Here is a 25,153-nt window from a genome sequence, read left to right on the forward strand (position 1 = left end):
GTGGTCTGTCCTCAGCCAACGGGTCTTGAATTGGTGAAGTTGGCCTTTTTAGCCTAGACCCAGAGGAAATTCCTCTCCCAAGGAGCCAGAAAGCAGCAATTGGCTGGAAGCCACTGATCCTGATGCATTATCTGTGAGCACCTGGAGAGAATCTAGCAATGGCTCAAGGGCTGCCCTGACAGAGGCCCTGCAGCGCCTTCTCCAAAGCCTGCTGGATTTTCTTATCTAATTCTTTCTCAAAGATAGTCAACGCCAACACTGACTGAGAGGTAGGAGACATGACCACATTCTCTTCAGAACAGAGAGGCGACGTGCGCGCAGCGAAACCCTTGGTTGTGCGTTCCAACGTCTTCAGCGCTTTGCGCGCCGATGTCTTTGGTGCCCTGCGTGCAGCATTCTTCTGTGCCGTGCGTGCAGGGTTCTCCGGTGTCGTACGCACAAGTGTTGTTGGCGTCATGCGCATAGAAATGTTGTGCGCCGATCCCTCTCTAGGCACCGAAGTATTATGCGCCAATACTTTTTTATGCGCAGAAGGCGTAGGCGCCGAGGTTTTTGACAATCCATTGGCCTTTGTCGTTTTGACATCTCCTTACCTCCAAGAGTGGATGAATGAGGATCCCACGAAGATGCTCTCTTTTTCGAGGGAGCCGATGAAATCGGCGGGCCAGGCGACGAATGAGCCTCCGATGGTTCCGTTGAGGCAAAAAGTTCCTGAAGCCTGTAGGCCCTTTGCTTCAGTGCTCTGGATGACATCCTTGAGCAAAATTCATAAACTTCCTGATTATGATCTGGTCCTAGGCATCAGTAACATCAGTCATGGCCGTCCGTGACCGACATTACCTTGCCTCAATGACAGAGTTTAAACCCCGATTTTGACATGTTTTTGTTAACGCTGAGGAGAAGGACAGCTCCGTGTGCGATCCCACTCGCGGTAAAAACAGACTGGGGAGATTCCGTTACTTGCCTGCATAGAAACATAGAAATGACGGCAGAAGAAGACCAAATGGCCCATCCAGTCTGCCCAGCAAGCTTCACACATTTTTTCTCTCATACTTATCTGTTTCTCTTAGCTCTTGGTTCTATTTCCCTTCCTCCCCCACCATTAATGTAGAGAGCAGTGATGGAGCTGCATCCAAGTGAAATATCTAGCTTGATTAGTTAGGGGTAGTAGGGGTAGTAACCGCCGCAATAAGCAAGCTACACCCATGCTCATTTGTTTTTTCCCAGACTATGTTATACAGCCCTTATTGGTTGTTTTTCTTCTCCCTTGCCGTTGAAGCAGAGATCTATGCTGGATATGCATCGAAAGTGAAGTATCAGGCACATTTGGTTTGGGGTAGTAACCGCCGTAACAAGCCAGCTACTCCCCGCTTTGTGAGTGCGAATCCTTTTTTCTTCTCCCCTGCCGTTGAAGCTATGCTGGATATGCGTGAAGTATCAGTTTTTCTTTTCCCCTGCCGTTGAAGCAGAGAGCTATGCTGGATATGCGTGAAGTATCAGTTTTTCTTCTCCCCTGCCGTTGAAGCAGAGAGCTATGCTGGATATGCATTGAAAGTGAAGTATCAGGCTTATTTGGTTTGGGGTAGTAACCGCCGTAACAAGCCAGCTACTCCCGTCTTTGTGAGTGCAAATCCTTTTTTCCACATTTCCTCTTGCTGTTGAAGCTTAGAGCGATGTGGGAACACACGCGCAGCCGAGAGAGCAAAGCTCTGTTCTCTGCTTTGACAAGTTCCACCTCCTGGGCCTGATTGACAGATCCCATGACAGCATGGCTAATTCAGCCCTGCTATCGACGGGAAAAGAGTAGCATACTTGCCTGCTCTTAGGCCAATACTGTGGAAATGTGAAGAACTGATCTTTCTCTCTGAATTCCTTAAACAAGCATTTAAATGAAAGAATATGTTTGCAGGTTTACCTGTTATAGATGTCATCATCTTCGCCTCCCCATCCCCAGTAATTATTTGGAAAGCCATTGATTTTTTGGAACTGTTCCTTGCTTAATGCAGACACACCTCCAAAATACTGGTTGTAAGGTAACCTGTATAAAAATAAACGTAAAATCAAAACAAAAACATGTACAAACTTGGTATATTATAGAGCTGAACAGTTGAAAGTTTTGCAAGAAAAAAAGAGAAAATTCCAAAGTCCGTTATTGTTTGATAAAGGACATGATCTTGAAACAATGAGGATCAACAATAAAAGTTTCAGAATTTTTTTTTCACTAGCTGATTCCTCCTGCTCCTTTGGTTTTCTAGTTCAAGAAGAACCAGGGTTGGGATCTGAATCCATAAGCCTTCACTTGCAACTATCTGGGGAATTTGTCTCCTGCCTTATATTCTTCTCTGAACTTGCTGCAATGACTGGACTAAAGTATCAGTTCTGCAGTACTGGGCTCTAAATCCAGTTATTAGGTGTCATCACTGCACAATGACTATTACTCCCTCCACCCCAAGGGCTGTGAACACTGCCTTCATAGCATTTTCAGACCGAGAGAATTGAACCTAAGTCACTCTGCATTTTTTTTCTTTTTAAAACATGCCATACTGGGTTAGACCAAGGGTCCATCAAGCCCAGCATCCTGTTACTAACAGTGGCCAATCCAAGTCACAATTACCTGGCAACTACCCAAACATTAAACAGATCCCAAGCTACTATTGCTTATTGATAGTTTATGCACTTCTCCTCTAGGAACATATCCAAACCTTTTTTAAACACAGTTACACTAACTGCAGTAACCACATCCTCTGGCAATGAATTCCAGAGCTTAATTATGCACTTCATTGAGCCTCCAGCTTAATGAAAGCTGGACCTTCACTGGTCCAGCTCCAAAGAGCTGTAAATAAAATGAAGTTGCTTACCATTGACATGTGTTCTCTGAGGACAGCAGAATGTAAGTCCTCACATGAGGTTGATGTCATACAAAAGCTTCTAGAAACTTAGCATGCTGAATTGAGCATTTGCAGCATGAACTGCATCACCTCGTTGAACACGGCTCCCTCAGTTCATAACATAACTGTTTATACATAAAGTAGAAAACCAACTCTAAGGGAAGGTGGATAGGTTGATGGCAACTTGCATCCTACCCCTGAGAACACCTATTACAGGTAAGCTACTCTGCTTTCTCTAAGGACAAGCAGAACGGCAGTCCTCACATATGGGTGAATCCCTAGCTGCAGCATAAACATTGTCAAGTTAAGTGTAAAACATTGATAAGAAAGGCGAAGAGAGAATTTGAAATTACGTGGGCCGTAGAGGCAAAAACTCATAATAAAAACGTTTTAAAATATATGCGAAGCAAGAAACCTGTGAGGGAGTCGGTTGGACTGTTAGATGACAGAGGGGTTAAAGAGGCTCTTAGGGAAGATATGGCCATTGCAGAAAGGAAAATTAGTTCTTACTTGTTAATTTTCGTTCCTGTAGTACCACGGATCAGTCCAGACAGTGGGTTGAGCCTCCTTTCCAGCAGGTGGAGATAGACTAAAACTTGCAGAATGCCCTATATCAGGACAGAGCCTATCCTCTAACCCTTCAGTATAACGTATGTCAAAGCATAAAACAATAAACCCAAGAATAGGATCAAGCAAGTAACCAAAAAGCTCAATGGAGCAACCATAGATTAATGTAGAAGCATGGTATACCTATACGCTCTTGCATAAACTTGGTATAAAATAACCACCAAGGCTTCCGGTGTAAATGCTCAGTAATCTTGCACCAAGGAAAATATGAAAATCTGCAGACCTGCAAGAAAACAAGCTTCGAGAGGACAGAAGACAGACAGGGAAGGGCGTCTGGACTTATCCGTGGTACTACAGGAACGAAAATTAACAGGTAAGAACTAATTTTCCTTTCCTGTACGTACCCGGATCAGTCCAGACAGTGGGATTTACCAAAGCTTCCCTAAACTGGGTGGGACCGAGACAGTCCCGCTCAAAGCACTTGCCGCCCAAAGGAACCGAACACCAGAGCGTGTACATCCAGACGGTAGTGCCGAGCAAAAGTGTGCAGAGACGTCGAAGTGGCGGACCTGCAAATCTCCTGCGGGGAGACAGATTGACTCTCCGCCCACGAAGTAGCCTGAGAAGGCAGAGAATGGGCCTTCAGACCCTCAGGAAGCGGATGACCTTGACAAAGATATGCCGAGGAAATGGCTTCCTTCAACCACCGCGCAATCGTGGTCTTAGAAGCCTGCTTACCGCGGTTGGGACCACTCCAAAGGACGAAGAGATGGTCTGAAACCCGGAAGTCACTGGTGACCTGGAGATAGCGAACCAAGACTCGTTTCACATCTAGCCAACTAAGGTCGCCACCCGCCGTACCCGCAAGCTCCTCCGGAGAGAACGCTGGGAGTTTGACCGACTGGTTGACATGAAAAGCGGAGACAACCTTAGGCAAGAAGGAAGGAACCGTCCTGAGAGAAACCCCGGAATCGGAGAAACGCAAGAAGGGCTCCAGACAGGACAGCGCCTGAAGCTCGGAAATACGGCGAGCAGAGGAAATAAGAGACCAGAAAGACAGTCTTTAGAGTAAGATCCTTGAGCGTAGCGTGGTGAAGAGGCTCGAAGGGAGCCGCACAGAGAGCACAAAGGACCAGGTTGAGACTCCACGACGGACACATGGCCCGAGAGGGGGGGTGAGGTGTCTAACGCCCCTCAGGAAACGAATCACATCAGGGTGAACTGCTAAGGCATGACCGTCCACCCGACCCAGGAGAGAGCCGAGCGCCGAGACTTGAATGCGTAGAGAACTGAAGGAGAGGCCCTTCTGAAGAAAAGAAAGAAACAAAGGAATCGAGGAGGAGCGTGCAGGGACACCCGCCTCCGTACACACGGACTCAAAAACTTTCCAGATGCGCACATAGGCCAGAGAAGTCGACTGCTTCCGGACTCGCAGCAGGGTGGAGATGACCTCCTCCCTATAACCTTTGCACCTCAGGCGACGCCGTTCAAAAGCCAGGCCGCAAGACAGAAGCGATCGGCCTGGTCGAAAAATACAGGCCCCTGCCGGAGGAGACGAGGGAGATGACCAAGGCGCAGGGGCCCGTCCACCGCTAGATTGATGAGATCCGCGAACCACGGCCTTCGCGGCCACTCGGGAGCGACGAGAATCACCGGTCCCCGGTGGAGCTCGATTCTCCTGAGAACTTTCCCCAACAGTGGCCACGGGGGAAACACGTACAGAAGGATGTCTGCTGGCCAAGGTAGAGCCAGAGCATCCACGCCCTCTGCGCCGTGCTCCCTCCAGCGGCTGAAGAACCGATTGGCCTTGGAATTGTGCAGTCGCCATGAGATCGAGGTGAGGAGAACCCCACCTGTCCACTAGCAGAGCCATGGCCGCGTCCGAGAGCTCCCACTCTCCCGGATCGAGTGACTGCCGGCTGAGGAAGTCGGCTTGAACATTGTCTTTTCCGGCGATGTGAGAAGCCGCAAGGCACTGTAGGTGACGCTCCGCCCAAGCGAGTAGACAGCTGGCTTCTAAGGCTACCAGGGGACTGCGAGTGCCCCCTTGGCGATTGATGTAGGCAACTGTGGTGGAGTTGTCGGACAGGACTCGTACCGCCTTGCTGCGGATCAGGGGAAGGAACTCCTGAAGGGCCAGGCGGACCGCCAAAGTTTCCAGTCGATTGATGTGCCATGTCCCCTGGGTGGACTGTGCCATGTCCCCTGGGTGGACTGAGAAAGGCAGACCGCACCCCAGCCCAACAGGCTGGCGTCCGTGGTTACTATCGTCCACTGTGGAGCTTGAAGAGGCATCCCTTGCAGGAGATGAGGAAGAGACAGCCACCACTGTAATTCGTCGGTAGTAGACTCCAAGAACGGAAGGACTACGTGGAACTGCTCCGACACTGGTTGCCAACGAGACAGCAAAGCTTTCTGTATCGGATGCGTATGAGCAAAGGCCCAGAGACCAGATCGATGGTAGAAGCCATGGAGCCCAGGACTTGGAGATAATCCCAGGCCGTCGGGGAAGATAGCGCAATCAGATTCTGGACCTGATCGATCAGCTTGAGGGCTTGTGCCCGAGGTAAGAATACCTTGCCTACTCGGGTGTCGAAGTGTGCTCCCAGAAATTCCAACTCCTGGGAGGGCTGAAGCTTGCTCTTGGAAAAGTTCACTATCCACCCGAGAGAGGCAAGGAGCTCCAAGACCCGATCCACCGCCCGCCGGCAAGAAGTCTCCGACTTGGCCTGATGAGCCAATCGTCCAGATAGGGATGGACGAGAATCCCCTCCTGGCACAAGGCCGCTGCCACTACTACCATGACCTTCGTGAAGGTGCGAGGAGCGGTCGCGAGGCCAAAGGGGAGAGCTCGAAATTGGAAGTCCTGGTTGAGAATGTGGAATCGGAGATACTTCTGGTAGTCGCGGTGGATGGGAATATGAAAATATGCTTCTGCGAGATCGAGGGAAGCAAGGAACTCTCCGGGACGGACCGCCGCAATGACCGCCCGTAGGGTTTCCATGCGGAAGTGGGGGATCTTGAGGGCCCGATTGACCCTCTTGAGGTCCAGGATTGGGCAGAAGGACCCGTCCTTTTTTGGCACGGTGAAGTAAATAGAATACTGGCCGGCGCCAATTTCCCCTTTTGGGACTGGGACCACAGCCCCCAGATCCAGAAGCTTGGAGAGAGTCTGAACCACCGCATCCCTCTTGGCCCGGCCGCAAGGGGAGAACAGAAAGAGATCTGGAAGTTCCCCGACGAGGTCGAAAGCGTACCTGTCTCTGATAGTGTCGAGGACCCACTGATCCGACGTGATTTTGACCCATTCCTCGAAAAACAGGGAGAGGCGTCCGCCGAGGTAAGGGACCGAGGAATGGGTCTGCTGAACTTCATTGCATGGCAGGTTTAGCAGTGGTACGCACGGGCTGGCCCTCGCGAAAAGGCCGCCTGCCACGAAAGGACTGCGACCAGGACTGCACACGAGAAGACCCCCTCACAGCACTGCCCCGCCCACGAGAAGCGGAGCGACGCTGACCCCTGAAGCGAAAGCGAGAGGCCGCGAAGACTTAGGGCGGTCCTCTGGAAGCTTATGGACCTTGTTGTCAGCCAGGGAGTCCATAAGCTTGTTGAGGTCCTCGCCAAAGAGCATCTTACCTTTGAAGGGAAGCGTGCCCAGCTGGGTCTTCGAGGACTGATCAGTCGACCAGTGGCGTAGCCAAAGGAGCCTCTGGGCAGCCACTGCCAAAACCATCGCCTTCGCCTGCACACGGACCAAATCGTAGAGGGTGTCTTGACACGTAAGCGATTACCGCCTCCAGACATTCGGCTTGTTCTGCCTCACCTGGCGGAAGCTCCCGGGCGCAGAGTAACTGTTGGACCCACTGGAGGCACGCCCGCATCATGAGACTGCTACAGCAAGACGCCCGAACCCCGAGGGCTAGGACGTCAAAGATGCGCTTCAGGTGAGCCTCCAGCTTACGATCTTGTGAATCCTTCAAGGCCCTGGAACCTTCCACCTGAATTGTGGTGTGCTTGGCCACTGCAGAAACATAAGAATCCACCGATGGATATCGCAACAGCTCCAAGCCCTCTTCCGGGAGGGGATAGAGCTTATCCATCACACGCCCCACCCAGAGCGCACCCTCAGGAACCTCCCATTCCCGCAGGATAAGGAGCTTAAGCATGGGGTGGAAGGGAAAGGCCGAGGCCGGAGCCCGGAGCCCTCCCAAACTGGGTTCATACCCTTAGGGAGTGAGGCCATGAGATTATCCACGGAGGGACTTTCCAGACCCAGCTCCTCCAAAACAAAAGGGAGGAGGGGCTCTTCCTCCTTACGAAAAAGACGAAGGGCTCTGGGGTCATTCCCCTCTGGGGGGGGGGCATCCGCCGAATCCGAGGAAGCAGCAGGGTCCGAGGACCCAGGAGGACCACGGGGGGGGGGGGGGGGGGGCCACCCCCGGGACCACCCGCACCCAAACTGGTCCCTGAGGCTCCGCGGCCGGTCCAGTGGTCAACGGCGCCGAACGAGGGATTTTTGGTGGGGGGGTAAGGGGGGGGGGCTTTCATCCAGCTCATGCAGGCTAGCTAGATAAAATTTGTGCATGAGGAGGACGAAATCCGCGGAAAAAGGGACCCTGGATTTGCCGGGGGGGGGGGGGGGGGGCGAGGGAAGGTCAGGACCCCCCTTCCTGGGGACCCACGGAGGCCAAATCGGGGGTTAAATAAAAAAAATCCAGCCCCCCAGCCCCAGGGAGCACTGAAATCGGCCCCGATGAAAAATCCAAGATGGCGGCCTAGCCATGCTGGGAGGAGTGGAGCCCCGGGCTAAATTTGCTTGTCCTGTCGAGGAGGGACCTTCCCCACCCGGCAGGCAAGCAGTGCAGAGGCCCTGATGCGAAAAACACGAAGAGGACAGCCCACAAGAAAGACAGGCTGTCAGCCGGGACTGCTGCACCTGCTGGAGACAGACGAATACTGAAGAGTTAGAGGATAGGCTCTGTCCTGATATAGGGCATCCTGCAAGTTTTAGTCTATCTCCACCTGCTGGAAAGGAGGCTCAACCCACTGTCTGGACTGATCCGGGTACGTACAGGAAAGACTAAATTAATTCTTTGCTTCCGTGTTTACTAATGAGGATGTTGAGATACCAGTTCCAGAGATGGTTTTCAAGGGTGAAGAGTCAGATGAACTGAACCAAATCACTGTGAACTTGGAAGATGTAGTAGGCCAGATTGACAAACTAAAGAGTAGCAAATCACCTGGATCGGATGGGTATGCATCCTAGGGTACTGAAGGAACTCAAAAATGAAATTTCTGATCTATTAGTTAAAATTTGTAACCTATCATTAAAATCATCCATTGTACATGAAGACTGGCCAATGTAACTCCAATATTTAAAAAGGCTCCAGGGGCGATCCGGGAAACTATAGACCAGTGAGCCTGACTTCAGTGCCGGGAAAAATAGTGGAAACTATTCTGAAGACCAAAATCGTAGAGCATATAGAAAGACATGGTTTAATGGAACACAGTCAACATGGATTTACCCAAGGGAAGTCTTGCCTAACAAATCTGCTTCATTTTTTTGAAGGGGTTAATAAACATGTGGATAAAGGTCAACCGGTAGATGTAGTGCATTTGGATTTTCAGAAGGCATTTGACAAAGTCCCTCATGAGAGGCTTCTAAGAAAACTAAAAAGTCATGGGATAGCAGGTGATGTCCTTTCGTGGATTACAAACTGGTTAAAAGACAGGAAACAGAGAGTAGGATTAAATGGTCAATTTTCTCAGTGGAAAAGGATAAACAGTGGAGTGTCTCAGGGATCTGTACTTGGACCGGTGCTTTTCAATATATTTATAAATGATCTGGAAAGGAATATGACGAGTGAGGTAATCAAATTTGCGGGTAATACAAAATTATTCAGAGTAGTTAAATCACAAACGGATTGTGATACATTACAGGAGGACCTTGCAAGACTGGAAGATTGGGCATCCAAATGGCAAATGAAATTTAATGTGGACAAGTGCAAGGTGTTGCATACAGGGAAAAATAACCCTTGCTGTAATTACACGATGTTAGGTTCCATATTAGGAGCTACCACCCAGGAAAAAGATCTAGGCATCATAGTGGATAATACTTTGAAATCATCAGCTCAGTGTGCTGCAGCAGTCAAAAAAGCAAACAAAATGTTAGGAATTATTAGTTAGGGAATGGTTAATAAAACAGAAACTATTATAATGCCACTGAATCGCTCCATGGTGAGACCGCACTTTGAATACTGTGTACAATTCTGGTTGCCGCATCTCAAAAAAGATATAGTTACGATGGAGAAGGTACAGAGAAGAGCAACCAAAATGATAAAGGGGATGGAACAGCTCCCATATGAGGAAAGGCTGAAGAGGTTAGGGCTGTTCAGCTCAGAGAAGAGATGGCTGAGGGGGGATATGATAGAGGACTTTAAAATCATGAGAGGTATTGAACGAGTAGATGTGAATTGGTTATTTACACGTTCGATAATAGAAGGACTAGGGGGCACTCCAAAAAGCTAGCAAGTAGCACATTTAAGACTAATCGGAGAAAATTCTTTTTCACTCAACGCACAATTAAGCTCTGGAATTTGTTGCCAGAGGATGTGGTTAGTGCAGTTAGTGTAGCTGGGTTCAAAAAAGGTTTGGATAAGTTCCTGGAGGAGAAGTCCATTACCTGCTATAAATCAAGTTGACTAAGGGAATAGCCACTTCTATTAATTGCATCAGTAGCATGGGATCTTCTTGGTGTTTGGGTACATGCCAGGCTCTTGTGGCCTGGTTTGGCCTCTGTTGGAAACAGGATGCTGGGCTTGATGGACCCTTGGTCTGACCCAGCATGCAATTTCTTTGGTTCTTATGTACAGGTTGCCCTCAGACATAAACGGGGACCAACAAAACACCAAAATAAGTGCCAACAGGCACAACTGGTTTTGTTGGTAACAAGTGGGAGAGGCAGCTTGAAAAGAAAGAACGTGCCCTAGGTGGGAACAGAGCTGGGTTGTACACCTCAAACAAGTTCCAAAAAACAGATTGGCCAAACCTACTGTCGTCTCAGCCATCCCTTTCCTGACAGTAATGTGATGTAAATGAGTGGATGGTACTCCATGAGGACTGTTCGCAAGGGGGTTGCTGATGCTGCCATGGCTTGAACAGAATACGCCTGGACATGGTCCACAAGATGCAGTCTCGTCTGGGCATAACAGAAGAGATGCAGTCTGCTAGCCAATTCGAGAGAGTGTCTGCTTGGCAACAGTGATCCCCAAATTGTTCTGATCAAAAGAAACAAGAAGGATGGACTGTCTATGGGCTTCTATCTACTCCAGATAGAAGGCTAAGGCTCGTTTGCAGTCTGTGCAGGGCTGGTTTGCCTTGGTGTGAATGGGGCCTGGGAAAAAATGTTGACAAAATGATGGACTGGTTAAGATGGAAGTCTGACACCACCTTAGGCAGGAACTTAGGGTGTTTACTTAAGACCCCTGTCAAGGAAAACCTTAGTGTAAGGTGGATAAGTCACTGAAGCCTGGAGCTTGCTGACTCTGCACGCTGAAGTGACTGCCATCAAAATATGACTTTCTAGGCCAGGTACTTCAGGTTACAGGAGCGCAGTGGCTCAAAAGGAGCTTTCATCAGATGAGCCAACACTATGTCAAGGTCCCAAGACAGCAGGAGTCCTTAGGGGAGACTTCAACTGAAGCAGCTCCGCAAGAAATGTACAACTACTGGCTGTACAGAGATGGGCTTACCAACTACACCATAGTGATATGTGCCAATCACACCCAGATGAACCATAAAGGATCTGTTCTTCAAACCAGCTTCTGAAAGGTATAGAAGGTAGTCAAGCAGATTTTGTGGGGAGCAGAAGAAAGGATTTAGGACCTTCTGCTCACATCAGAGAAAACTTCTTCATTTCAGTCCGGAGGGCTGTGGTGTGAGCACAAGGTCAGGTAAGATATGACCTGTGACCCAAAGACACCAATTCTTCACAACAGTGCAGCCAAGATGCCCTTTTCCATTTCCACAGAGCATCCAGAAACCCAAGAATAAATGGATTACAGTGGGTTTTGATAGGATAAGACTTGTGATGCAGAGACACCAGTCTCTCAAGTGACAAGTACAAAATGCCTTCTCTGCATTGAAAAATGAAGAAGCTCTAGCAATGGAGACTGATGTGGGATCGGAAAGGAAAGAAGAAACCCAATGTGCACAGAAATTCTTAACAACCAAAAACCATAAGAAGCAGGTCATTGTGCTGGGAGACTCAGTTATCAGAGGTCCTAATTTGGGAACTTTATTTGAGGGGGGACTCTATAGTTAAATGCCTTCCAGGATCCTCAGCTGGTTGAAATGCTAACCATAATCAGTGCAATCAATGAAGAAAGTAAGGACTCTGAAGTTGATCTTATAATCCATCTTGGAACCAATGACCTTGCTAGAAACAACATCCAAGCTGTACAGAGAGATTTCCAGACTCTGACGAAGCAGATTAGGCACATGGTGAAGATTATTGCCTTTTACTTTTCAGACTATGGTGAAAACTATTGCCTGTTCATGGAAAGGGGAACAAGAGGCTAAGCCAAATAAATAATTTCAATAAATGTCTCAAAACCTGATGTAAGGAAGACAGTTTTGGATATATTGGGGAACAATAATAGGCTCTGTCAAAGATAGCTTACATCTGTCTGTGGTAAGAAAAAGGATCCTAAGTGAAAAATTCAAATCATACACCATAAGGCATTTAAACTTGAGAGCAGGGGTGGCAAAAGGAAATTGAAATGTCACCCCCAACATCTCCAAAAAGTATGTGAAGAAATTAACATAAATCAGCTGAATAGGGCAGAAATGATGTCCACGAAGAGCAGCTGGAAAGCTATGAGCACAAATGCCCATAGTCTGGGCAACAACATCCCAGACCTGCAGGCTCTAATGGTGGATTTGGACATTGTTACTGTTACAGAGACATGGTTCACCAAGTCTCATGATTGGGATACAGTCGTCCCTAACAATAACTTGCTTAGGAAGAACAGAAAGTACATAAAAGGTGAAGAGGTAGCTCTATGTCAGAAACTGAAATGTAAGCGACATGGGGTAGGGAAGAAGCATTATGGGCTTACCTAAAGAAACAAGATGGTATTTCCATTTACATCGGTGTGGTCTACAGGCCTCTGTCACAAACAGAAGAAATGGACAGAGATCTGGTCAAAGACATCCAAAAAGTGGGAAAGAAGGGAGAAGAGTTGCTAGTTTGAGATTTTAATCTGCCAGATGTGGATTGGAGTATCCCTTCTGCAGAATCTACAAGTAGTAGAGAGATAGTGGAGGCTTTTCAAGTGGTTCTGCTTAAACAAATGGTAACTGAACCCAATAGGGAAGGTGTGATACTTTACCTAGTGCTCACAAATGGGGATAATATCTCAAAGGTCCGAATAGGTGCCCACCTCAGCACCAATAATCATCAGATGGAACGGTTTGATATTGCAAATAGGATACAGAGAAAACACACGAAGACCTGAGCTTTGAATTTCACAAATACAGACTTTGTCAAAATGGGAATGTTTCTAGAAGAACTGGGAAAAAATGGCCGAGGTGGAAGAACAGACGGCCAAACTGAAAGGAGCTATTACAAAGGCAACAAACCTATATGTTAGAAAAGTAACAAAAAGTAAGAGGAAAAAGAAACCGATCTGGTTCTCAAAGGAAGTGGCTGATAAAATAAAGGCATCAAAACAGGGTTCAAGAAGTATTAAGGATCCCAAAAAGAGGAACATGGGGAAGAATACCTGGTGAAAGAGGGAGACGAAGAAAGAAATCAGGAAAGTAAAGGGTCAAGTGAAAGAAAGGACTGCCAAAGAAGTAAAGCGAGGTGACAAAACATATTTCAGATATAATCAGAGAAAGAAGGAAGGTCCGAAGTGGTATAGTGAAACTGAAAGGTGATGAAGAGCATTATGTGGAGAGAGATGAAGAAATAGCAGAAATATTAAACAAATACTTCAGTTTGGTGTTCACTAAAGAAGACCCAGGAGAAGGACCGTTGCTGGTAGACAAGAATGTAGTTGGGAATGGACTAGATGAAGCTCCGTTTACAGATCAGAATATATGGGAAGAGCTAGGCAAACAAAGTGGACAAGGCCATGAGGGTTGGATGAGGTTCATCCCAGGATACTGAGGGAGGTCAGAAATGTACTGGTGGGTCCGCTGAAGGGCGTTTTCAATAGGTCTCTGGAAACGGGAGTAGTGCCGTGGGATTGAAGAAGAGTGGTGGTGGTGGTGGTCCTGCTTCACAAGAGTAGTAGCAGAGAGGAGGCTGTAAATTACAGGCCGATAAGCCTTGCCACGATGGTGGGAAAATTAATGGAGACGCTGCTGAAGGAAAGGATAGTAAACTATCTACAATCAGGTGGATTTTTCTGGATCCTAGGCAGCATGGACTCCCTAGAGGAAGGCCCTGTCAGACAAATCTTATTGACTTTTTTGATTGAGTGACTAGAGAACTGGATTGAGGAAGAGTGCTCAATCTGATCTACTAGGATTTCAGCAAAGTTTTTGATACATTTCCACACAGGAGGTTTGTGAATAAAATAAGAAGCTTGGGAGTGAGCGCTAAGGTGGTTGTATGGATTACAAACTGGCTGACTGATAGACTTGCTTACCTGTAACAGGTGTTCTCACAGGACAGCAGGATGTTAGTCCTCACACATGGGTGACATCATCAGGATGGAGCCCAATCACGGAACACTTTTGTCAAAGTTTCTAGAACTTTGACTGGCACTACAGAGCATGCCCAGCATGCCACCAAACCTGCATCCAGCAGGGGTCCCCCTTCAGTCTTGTATATAGTAAAAATATGTGCGAAAAATAAAACAACAAATCTCAAACGAATCCAACTCCGTGGGGTGGTGGGCGGGTTTCGTGAGGACTAACATCCTGCTGTCCTGTGAGAACACCTGTTACAGGTAAGCAACTCTGCTTTCTCACAGGACAAGCAGAATGGTAGTCCTCACACATGGGTGAATAACAAGCGGAGGATGCCCGAGTAATGTACCAAAAGCACCAAAGACGTGCAACAGGCACAACAACAGGGGTGGGTTTGGTTAACAGGGCAGCCTGAAAATCCCAGTGGGCTGTTGGAAGGAAGTTGGGTATTAAGCTGAGAAATTGCAAAGAACAGACTGGCCAAAGATCGAATCTTGTTTGCTAACCTTGTCCAAGCAATAATGAGGTGCAAAGGTATGGAGAGATCTCCATGTAGCAGCCCTGCAGATGTCAGCTAGAGGCACAGAACGAAGGTATGCTACCGAGGTAGCCATTGCTCGAATAGAGTGCGCTTTAACGCGTCCCTGGAGCGGAAGACCTGCTTGCTGGTAGCAGAAAAATACAGTCCGCCAGCCAGGACTGGGTCTGATTGCCCACCGGGATTCCCAGTTTAGTTTTATCAAGAGTCAAACAGCTGGGTGGACTTCCTATGGGATGTGCATTCCAAATAAAAGGCTAGTGCACGCTTGCAGTCTAAGGAATGCAGAGCCCGCTCACCGGGATGTGAGAGTGTAGTCTTGGAAAGAAAGTAGGTAGAACAATGGATTGTTTTAATGAAATTCAGAGACTATCTTTGGTAAAAATTTAGGATGAGTGCGGAGGACCACCCGATCATGAATGAATTTCGTGTTAAGGGGAGTATGTTACCAGCGCCTGTAGCTCACTGACCTTGTGAGCAGAGGTCAAAGCAAGAAGGAAGAGCACTTTCCAAGTGAGATGACGTAACTCGCAGGAGTGCAGAGGCTCAAACGGAGGTTTCATGAGATGTGCTAATACCACATTAAGGTCCCAAGCAGGGGCCGGAAGGGGGCTTGAGGTGTAGCAAGTCCTTCATAAAGCTTACCACTAAGGGTTGTGTCGAAATCGAGACATCACCTGTACCTTTATGGAAGGCGGCCACCGCACTGACATGAACTCTAATGGATGAAGTTTGTAGACCAGACTCTGAAAGGTGCCAGAGCTAGTCTAGAAACTTTGTTGTGGGGCAGTGAAAGGGATCTAATTCCTTTGATGTGCACCAAGAGGAAAACTGTTTCCATTTGGAATGATAAGATTTCCTAGTAGAAGGCTTTCGTGAAGCTACCAGGACTTGGGATACCGAGTCCGAGAGGTTGATGGGTTGGAAGATTAGCCTTTCAACATCCAGGCTGTCAGTGACAAGGCCTGGAGGTTTGGATGACACAGCTGTCTGCTGTTCTGAGAAATCAGAGAAGGATCTGTGCCTAGACGAATTTGTTGACGGACTGAGAGGTTGCAAAGGAAGGGAAACCACACCTGGTGCGGCCAGTAAGGGGCTATGAGAATCATGAGGCCCTTGTCCAGTCGTAACTTCACAAGAGTCTTTTCTTATGAGTGGAAGTGGGGGATAGGCATACAGGAGACCTGTTGCCCAAGAGAGGGCGAAGGCATCCCTTGGTGAAGTTTTGTGACTGCGATGTAGGGAGCAGAAGTTCTCTACTTTGCGGTTGTGAACCAACGCAAAGAGGTCTATACTCTGATACCCCCACTTCTGGAATATGTTCTCCGCTCGTGGGGATGAAATATGCGACTGAGTTTGTCCGCTACTACACTGGGGTTCTCAACGTTTTTTCTGTCGGGACACACCTGACAGATGGTTCTCACATGCATGACACACTGACCCATGATAGTCACGGGGCTAGATGTAAAAGTACAGTTTGCATCCACTGGAACCTCCCTGACCCACAATAATGGATGTAAAGCAGAATTATGACATTCCCTGGCCTATACAACTCACCCTACAAAAAAGATATTCTGGTTCTGGTGTCATCTCAGTAACAGCAACTCAAACTCCTACTTCCAGGCTCAATAGCCCTACTTATGAAAAGACAGCAGTTTACCACCAATGCATGTCCTCTTGAGAAAACACAACAAATAAGACTGATACAAACGCTTACATGCTAGTAGAATATCTCATCTCGGTAACAGACACAGAACCGACCTAACATACTCCCAGGATCTGCAGTAATGCACAAACTAATCCGCACACAGTTACACCTGTATTATGGAATACATTCAAACAAGAGCAACCCTATCTATGAAAAGGCAACACTACAAATATTAAATCAGGCCCTAAAAACCAATACACCTCTTATTAGGAAAAACAGAACTAGCAAGCAGCTATAGATCCCCACACAGAAAAAATTGTAAAACTATATTAATAAGCAGAATAAATGTTTCAAAACAGCTATGAACAGAATAACATCCAACAATTAAAAACTCATAAAAACTATTAAACATTCTCCAAACACCAATAAAATATTTCAAAAAAGCAGAAAACACATAATATTAAATAATTAAAATGGCAGTCAATCAAGAAAAATAAACTTAAAAACCACCTTTACTTACCCCCTCCAGCAGCTCTCCTACTCCCCTTCCATGCAGGCCGTGGCACACACCAGAAGCAGCAGTAGAAGCTAAGCTCTATATTCATGGTCCTCTTCCTTAGTGCCCATATCTCTCACACACACGCACACCATACCAGTCATGCCCCCATGACCAGTTTCTGTCTCTCACACACCAATCATCTCCCAGTCTTTGACACACACACCAGTCACCTCCCTGAACAGTTTCTCTCATGCCATACACCCACACAGGCTTCCCATTCCCCGTGTTCTACTTACATATATGGGCTTCTCACTCTCATAATCACTTTCTCTGTCTCACACACACACACACCAGACTCTCACTCCCATGCTTGTTATCTCCACATGAACAGGCTTCTCATTCCCTTAATCACTTTCTTTCTCTCTCTCTCACACACACACACACACACACACACACACACACACCAGTCTCTCCCTCCCATGCTGTGTCTCACACACACCCAGGTTTCTCACTCCCATGCTCACTCTCTTCACATGCATAGGCTTCTCATTCCCATAATCACTTTCTCTCTGTTACACACACACCAGTCTCTCTCATTTCCATGCTCGCTCTCCACGTGCACAGGCTTCTCATTCCCTGAATCACATTCTCTCTCTCACATTCACACACACCAGTCTCTTTCTCTCACACACACAGTCACCTTACCAACCAGTCTCTCTCTCTCTCTCATGCACGCACACACACACACACCCACACAGGCTTCCCACTCCCATGCTCTCTCTCACATAATCAGGCTTCTCACTCCCATGCTTTCTTTCACACACCCCACCCCCCACAACACCAGGCTTCTTACGCCCATGCTTTCTCACATACCCAGATTTCTCACTTCCATGCTTTTTCTCTCTCACACACACACACACACATCAGTCACCTCCCTGACTAATGTCTCACACTCTCACATACGTCATCTCCCTGAGCAGTCACTTTCATTGTCTCTCACATATACACACACATCAGATCTCGGACCAGTTTCTCTCAATCACACACAGGCTGGCTGGCTGCTTCTCTCTCTCACTCACTTCCTCTCCACCCCCCCCCCCCCCAAGCACAAATGGTAGCTGCAGCGGCCTCCTCCAGCCCCCGCAGGCCAAGAAAGAAGAATCCCATCGGCTGCGGGAGGCTCATGCTGCTGTCTCCTTTCCCGATTACCGGCTGCTTCGATTGCTCGGGGCCCGATGCTGCTGCCACCTCTGCTAGTTTTCCATGCGGCACGGCTCTTCCCCTTCCCGCGCATCACTTCCTGTTCCGGGTCACGGGGGGGGGGGGGCGCTACGGGAAGAAGAAAAGGCCAGCCGCAGGTGCCACTGCTTCTTCTACCACCGCTGCTGTTCCCACTGGACTTGAACGTGCTGATAGCCCAGTGGCAACGGCAACAGGGAAGGAAGAGCAGAGGGAGAGACCGGGAGCATGCCACACACCTGCCAGTGCTTGGCGACACACCGGTTGAGAAGGTAATAAAAGGTATCCATCCTGAATGCTACAGCCAGTTCTACACACTCAGCCTGCTGAAGCCTGTGTTTCTTGCAATTGCTGGACCTTTGCATAAAACTGCTGCAAACTGCCCAGGACAGAGACCTCAAAGATCCTTTTGAAATAAATCTCCAACTTGCGATCTTGCACATCTCTTAAAGCAGTAGACCCTGCTACTGGAATAGTGGTCTTCTTGGTGACTACCGACACTGAAGCTTCGACTTTAGGAAGAGCTAAAAGTTCCAATGTCTCCTCTGGTAAAGGATAAAGCTTCGCCATAGCTCTGCTAACCCTTAAGTCGGACTCTGGAGTCTCCTACTTCCGAACTACCAACTTCTTCATAGACTTATGAACAAGAAAGGCTTTTGTTGGATCACGCAAACTGTCCAACACAGGATCCGCTCCCTCAAAGTTAGACTCCTCTTGTGAAACCTTGATTCCCAGTTCCTGAAGCACATGTGGAATTAAAGACCAAAGTTTCTCTCTGCAAAAGAGGCACACCACCTTGGGATCATCTCCCTCAGCCACCAAAACCTCCTCTGGGTCCATCTGGGTTTGCTGCATCCGATAATGCTCCTGCACCCGAGGACTGTCCTGTCGCTGCATTGGGATCATCTGAGTAATCAGCGTCCCCCTCTGTGCCACCAGCCAGCGAGGAAAGGGCCAAAACACGGCAAATGCTCCCTGAACACTTTTCTCTTAGACTGCCTTTCATCGACCAGGGTTCAACCACAGACTGAAACCAGGACCAAGAGTGATCTGCTGCTTACCTGGCTAAATATGTCTTGTGCATGAGAAGAACAAATTCAAAGGAGAAAGCCTAGGATTCATTAGAATCCTGATCTAGAGGAAAACCTTCTACAGCGGAGCTCTCCTGATGCAGGAGAAAATCTAAATCCGAATCTCCTTGGTTCTCCCTGATGCCAGCCACAGCAAGTGACAGCCACGGTGGAAATCCCCTAGCCGATACCAACAGCCATGAACTAGAAATCAACATGGCCATCATGCCTGCGCTGACGTGGCACCCCTCCAAGGCAGGCCTGGCCACGCATGATGCACTAACAGACTTAGAACATGCTGTAAGCTCTCCTGAAGTACTTCCCTGCCAGACACTTACCTGGAGCACAAGCCTGCACGATTCAAAAGCGACTGCCATTACCACGTGGCCTGGAGCTGTATGCCACCACTCACCATCCTGCTCACCTCAGGAGACCTGCCTGCCTCGGGGAGGAATGCCGGACACTAGCTCTGCACACCCAAACACTATGGCGGCCTAGCAAATCGCTAGGCCGCCATTAAACAGAAAAAAAACAAAGCTGTTTTTTTTCAATAAACTTTAGCGAGCCAGCCCAGGACAACAGCCTAAAAGGGATATTTCCCAGCTCCTCTGGGCTTGATGTGCAGAATTGCCAACAGGTCCCAACGCTGCCTCATGGGAGATGAGGGATATGGACCACCAGATGTCCACCCCACGCACCTCCAGATCGAGCTCTCAGAAGGGTCACCTACCCCCTGCTTGTCTGCCTCAAACCAGGGGGGATGGCCCCACCAGGACCTCACAACCCCCTGGGAGAACCTAAAAGTTTCTCAATTTCCTTTTGATTTTAATTTTTTTTCCCTCTCTCCAGAATGCAGGTTTTACACCATCTAGCATCTGCTGGAGACAGAGAAATACTGAGGGATTGCAGGTAGCACATTAGGTTATGTAGCAGTGTAAGTAAAACTGTCTCCATCTGCTGGCAGTAATGCAAAACCCAGGGGGTCTGGACTGATTTGGGGTATGAACAGGAACTACATTTTTCCCAAGTACATTTGAAGCAAAAATCCTGTGTTGCAAGATGACTGAAGGGTAAAAGGGATGCTTAAAGAGGAAAGGAAATAGCAGAAAAACCAAATTAATTCTTATCCTAGATTTTTACCAAAGACTACACCGGGAACATAATTTGTTAAGGGTAGTTACTGCCGCTCCATGCAGGTTACCCCCAAGCCTTATGTTAAGGGTAGTAATATTAACAATCAAAACCAAGCACTGTGAAACCCATAACAATTACTGCTTACAGTTTTACAGGATAAGCAGCTTTCTTGATAATTCAGACATGCTGCTTGAACATACTTTGCTTTTGGACTTGGCCACAGAAGCAATCATGTGCTTTTTCCCTAATATCCACGTATCAGTATCCCCGACCGTAAAAGTCAGGGCCCGGCATTGGTTGTCATGTAAATCCTATTCCCTTTCCCCACCCCCCAACTAAAGAATATTGAACATTCACACATGAAACATTCTTTGATATTGATTCTGAGTAACTAAAACAAATCTCTAAACTAATGGAAGATATAACAGATCAAACTGACAAATCAGGCACCCTGATGTCAGTACTGCAACAGTCTATGAAAAAATAGAACTTGAAAAATAAAAGCAAACCCTACTCAGGGTAGCAAAGGGGTTTGGAATCTTAAGAACCAGGAAGTCATCGCATGGAAAATATTGAAAAAGTAAAAAAAACCTATCAAGAGGAGACCCACAACTATGAACTCTATGGAAAATGAAGAACTGAAAAAATACCGTGAGACATGGTTTGTGCTGCATGTGCTCAATTAACCATGGTCAAAGCTTCTAGAAGCTTTCATATAATCTTCCTGCACCAGACTCCATCAGATGACTTCAGTCTCATGTGAAGATTTCACATCCTACTTGTTCTCTGAGAAATGTTATCACCAGGACCTGATGGCATCCACTCCAGCATCCTGAAAGAACTCAAAACCTGAAATTGCAAACCTATTACTAATAATTTGTAACCTAGCATTTAAACAGGCACAACTGCTAAAGGCTGGCCAGTGTAATGCAGATTTTCAAAAAGGGCCCTAGGGGTGATCCTTTACCTCCAGAACTTGTCCATACCTCTTTTAAAACACCGCTATGCTAGTCACCTTGACCATGTCATTTGGCAACAGATTCCACAATTTGATTAAGCACAGAGTGAAAAAGTACTTTCTGCAATTTATGTTAAATGTGCTGGGTTTTAGTTTCATGGCGTGTCCTCTTAGTTTAATATTTTTCAAAAGGTAAATAACTGACCTTTATTTACCAGTTCCATCCCATTCATGATTTTATGAACTTCTATAATGTCTGATCTCAGCCATCTCTTTTCCAAACTGAAGAGCCCTACCCTGTGTAACCTCTTATCATAGGACAGCATCCCATTCCCTTTATGATTTTTGCTACCCTTCTCTGCACCTTTTCTAGTACTATGTCTTTTTGAGATGGGATGACCAGAAGTGCACACAATGTTAAAGGTACTCGCACCATGGCTTGATACAAAGGCAATATGATATTTTCTGTTTTATCATTCCTAACATTCTATTTGCTTTTTTGACCACCACCACACACCAAGTGGTCAATGTGCGCACTCCTGGTGCTTTCATTAGGCAAACTACATGATTGCCTAAAGTGCCAAGGATTTTGTCACCTTCATAATCTATCAGCTTGAAATCCAGAGTGGTTCTGTACTGGATCCACTGCTGCTGGTAAAAGAGAACACTATGCTGGAGCTGCCACCAATAGCTAAACTGGGGGAAGGGAAGGGGTGAATGAAGGTAGGTTCGCCTAGGGTGCCAAATATGCTTGCACCGGCCCTGACAGAACCCAGCATTGTGTACCTGTAGTTGAGATCTTCCCTATGTGCATCACTTTGCACTTTTCCATGTTAAATTTTAACTGCCATTCAGTTGCCCAGTCTCCTAATCTCATAAGGTCCCCCCCTTAAGTACCTCACAATCTGCTGTTTGAACAACTTGAATTTCGTGTCATCTGCAAATTTGATCACGTTGCTAGTTATTCCTTTTTCTAGATCATTTATAAATATGTTAAACAGCACAGGTATCAGTACTGATCCTTGGGGTAACCCACTAACGACCTTTCTCCATTTGGAGAACTAACCATTTTGTCCTTTCTGCCGTTTCCTGTCTTTTAACCAGTCATCGGGGACTTCACTTTCAATGCATATCCAGCATAACTCTCTGCTTCAACGGTAGGGGGAATGAAGAAAACTGGATCTATATACAGCCAACAACCAACAAGGACTGAATTACATAGTCTGGGTAAACAAATAAGCATGGGTGTAGCTTGCTTATTGAGGCGGTTACTACCCCTAACTGATTAAGCTAGATATTTCACTTAGATGCAGTTCCAACACTGCTCTCTACATTAACGGTGGGGGTGGAAGGGAAATAGAACCAAAAGGTTACTAAGAGCCAAGAGTAACAGATAAGTATGCGAAAAAAAAAAAATTGCGAAACTTGCTGGGCAGACTGGATGGGCCGTTTGGTCTTCTTCTGCCGTCATTTCTATGTTTCATCAATCTGCAATAGGACACTGCATCCTATCCCAGGACCATGTAATTTCCTGAGCAGTCTCATGGGGGGGATTTTGTGAAATGACTTCTAGAGATTAACACACAGTGTAATGAAGCATACTAGTATAACCAATAAAAATGCTTGAATTGATAAAATGAACAATTGGCTATTAATCAATTTTACTTAGGGAATAGCCACTGCTATTAATTGCATCAGTAGCATGGGATCTTTCTTGGTGTTTGGGTAATTGCCAGGTTCTTGTGGCCTGGTTTTGGCCTCTGTTGGAAACAGGATGCTGGGCTTGATGGACCCTTGGTCTGACCCAGCATGGAAATTTCTTATGTTCTTATGTTCTTAAGTAGAAGAAAAAAAAAAAACAAGTATCCTGATGAGGCATTGTGAAGTGGGCAGCAGTTCCTGGACAGGGTGGAAAAATGGTTAATCCTTAATGGCTGCAATACCAGCCACTGGCAAAAGAACAAGTTCCAATGTCATAGTACGCTCTTAGGGGTACAATTATACTTGGTCATCGCGAAGGACAACTTTAGCTACTCTGTGGCTATGTTCCAAGAACGTAGGACTAAGATATATCCCACTCACTGTAGGACTTATAATTCGGATCGTACTTATCCAGCTTTAGAATTTCATAGGTAAAAAGGTGTTTTATTTATTATTATTAATATTTTTACAAATGTAAGTATTCAGATTTGGAAATAGGTGGTGATTAAGCCAAAGACTAACAGTTACAGGGATTTTCCAATATAGGAATGTTAGAGAGATCAGAGTACGTTTTTGGTAAACAAAAAAAATTAAATCTATCTCCCCTTTTTGTGATGTAAACTACAAAAATGACTTATACTACCTGTTATGAGACTGCAGCACTGGATATGAACTATTGGCATTTACAGAATTTTACTTTTAGCTCCGTAACTATTTATGCCCACACTTTAAAACATACACACTTGGCCTACTGCTTTATACTAGAATATCAGTAAAGATATTTCCGATTATATTAAACTCTTACCTAAATCCAAATTTGTCCATGGACACAGAGAGGTGTCTTGGCTGGCTATAGCACTTGTAGATATTTCTATCATCCATAGGAATGAGGTCCACATCACTGAACACAAAGCAGTCATAGTCATAGTCTTTCAAAGCCTCTGCGAAGCCCACATTCAGAAGTTTAGCACGGTTGAATGTTTCTTCTCCATCCTGCTTTAGAACAAAGTTAAACACTTAAGTAAACGTAAGAAAAATTAAGAATTAAACAGTGCTTTCAATAAAGTGATGTACTAAGAATGCAATACTAAGAACATAAGAAAATGCCATACTGGGTCAGAGCAAGGGTCCATCAAGCCCAGCATCCTGTTTCCAACAGTGGCCAATCCAGGCCATAAGAACCTGGCAAGTACCCAAAAACTAAGTCTATCCCATGTTACCATTGCTAATGGCAGTGGCTATTCTCTAAGTGAACTTAATAGCAGGTAATGGACTTCTCCTCCAAGAACTTATCCAATCCTTTTTTAAACACAGCTATACTAACTGCACTGCGCTTCCTGACCATATTGCAAGCAGGGGCTTAGGTGACATTTACTAATTAAATTCCACCTCTTCCCAGCACTGCCGATTTTTACATCACATCACCAGACAATGATCAGCAGGTTGATATTACATGCAAGGATCAGCATAGGTTGAACGTCCAATTTCTCTTATTGTGTAAAAAAAAGGGTAGGAAAATTTGTGGTTAAGCAGTTTTGAATCAGGAAAACAGTTACATAAAGATGACAGGATTATTGGACTGAAGTAACAAAACTTTTATGAAACATTAAGTCTTCAGAGAAAAATATTCACAGAAAACAGAAATAAAAAGAGGGAATACAACAAATGCAAACATTTTGGCTTGATGTGCTCCTGATGTATACAGAATTTTTTCTAATAAAGAATAAAGCAGTGGTTTGGATATCCCAGTTGCTCCTTTTCTGAAAATAAATCCTCAAAATTGGGGGTATAGATTGGTGAAAGGTCTGAATCTTTTCTTAACATTTCTTCCTTTATGACAAATACAAAAGGGGGTTTTTTGTCTAGAATTTATTACAATCACTTTTCGTTTTCATTGAAATAAATCACCTCACATTTTCACATTTCTGCTAGTCTTATTTTTCTTGGCTGAAATCTGTCACGAAATGCCTGTGTCTGGATAAATCAAAGCAATGCACAATAAAACACTATGGGGCCGATGCAATACAGTGCACTCAGCCGAGCACACTGTTTAACCTGCAGTTGGACGCGGGTTAAAAATAATAGCGCTAATCATATGCAAATGCATGTTGATGAGGCTATTAGGGAATCACCCTCAATGCAAAAACAAAAAAAGGGGGCTAAAATGCATATTTTTATGCTTAAAAATTAACGCCTGCCTAGAGCAGGCG

General features: G+C 46.3%; 1 protein-coding gene across 3 annotated transcripts in view; it reads right to left on the reverse strand.

Annotated features, from left to right (window-relative positions):
* The window catches only part of LOC115092847 (beta-1,4-galactosyltransferase 1-like), a 224,698-nt gene that overhangs the window by 24,091 nt on the left and 175,454 nt on the right, over positions 1–25,153 (reverse strand). For 2 of the 3 annotated variants that reach the window (XM_029604211.1, XM_029604201.1), the window contains 2 exons: positions 23,749–23,939; positions 1,916–2,038 (listed from right to left, as the gene is read on the reverse strand). In XM_029604211.1, the coding sequence (XP_029460071.1) occupies positions 1,916–2,038; positions 23,749–23,939 (314 nt within the window). The remainder of the gene's footprint in view (positions 1–1,915; positions 2,039–23,748; positions 23,940–25,153) is intronic. The other variant, XM_029604219.1, reaches the window with a different exon arrangement.

The sequence above is a fragment of the Rhinatrema bivittatum genome, chromosome 1 (assembly GCF_901001135.1).
Source record: "Rhinatrema bivittatum chromosome 1, aRhiBiv1.1, whole genome shotgun sequence".
Lineage (NCBI taxonomy): Eukaryota > Metazoa > Chordata > Amphibia > Gymnophiona > Rhinatrematidae > Rhinatrema > Rhinatrema bivittatum.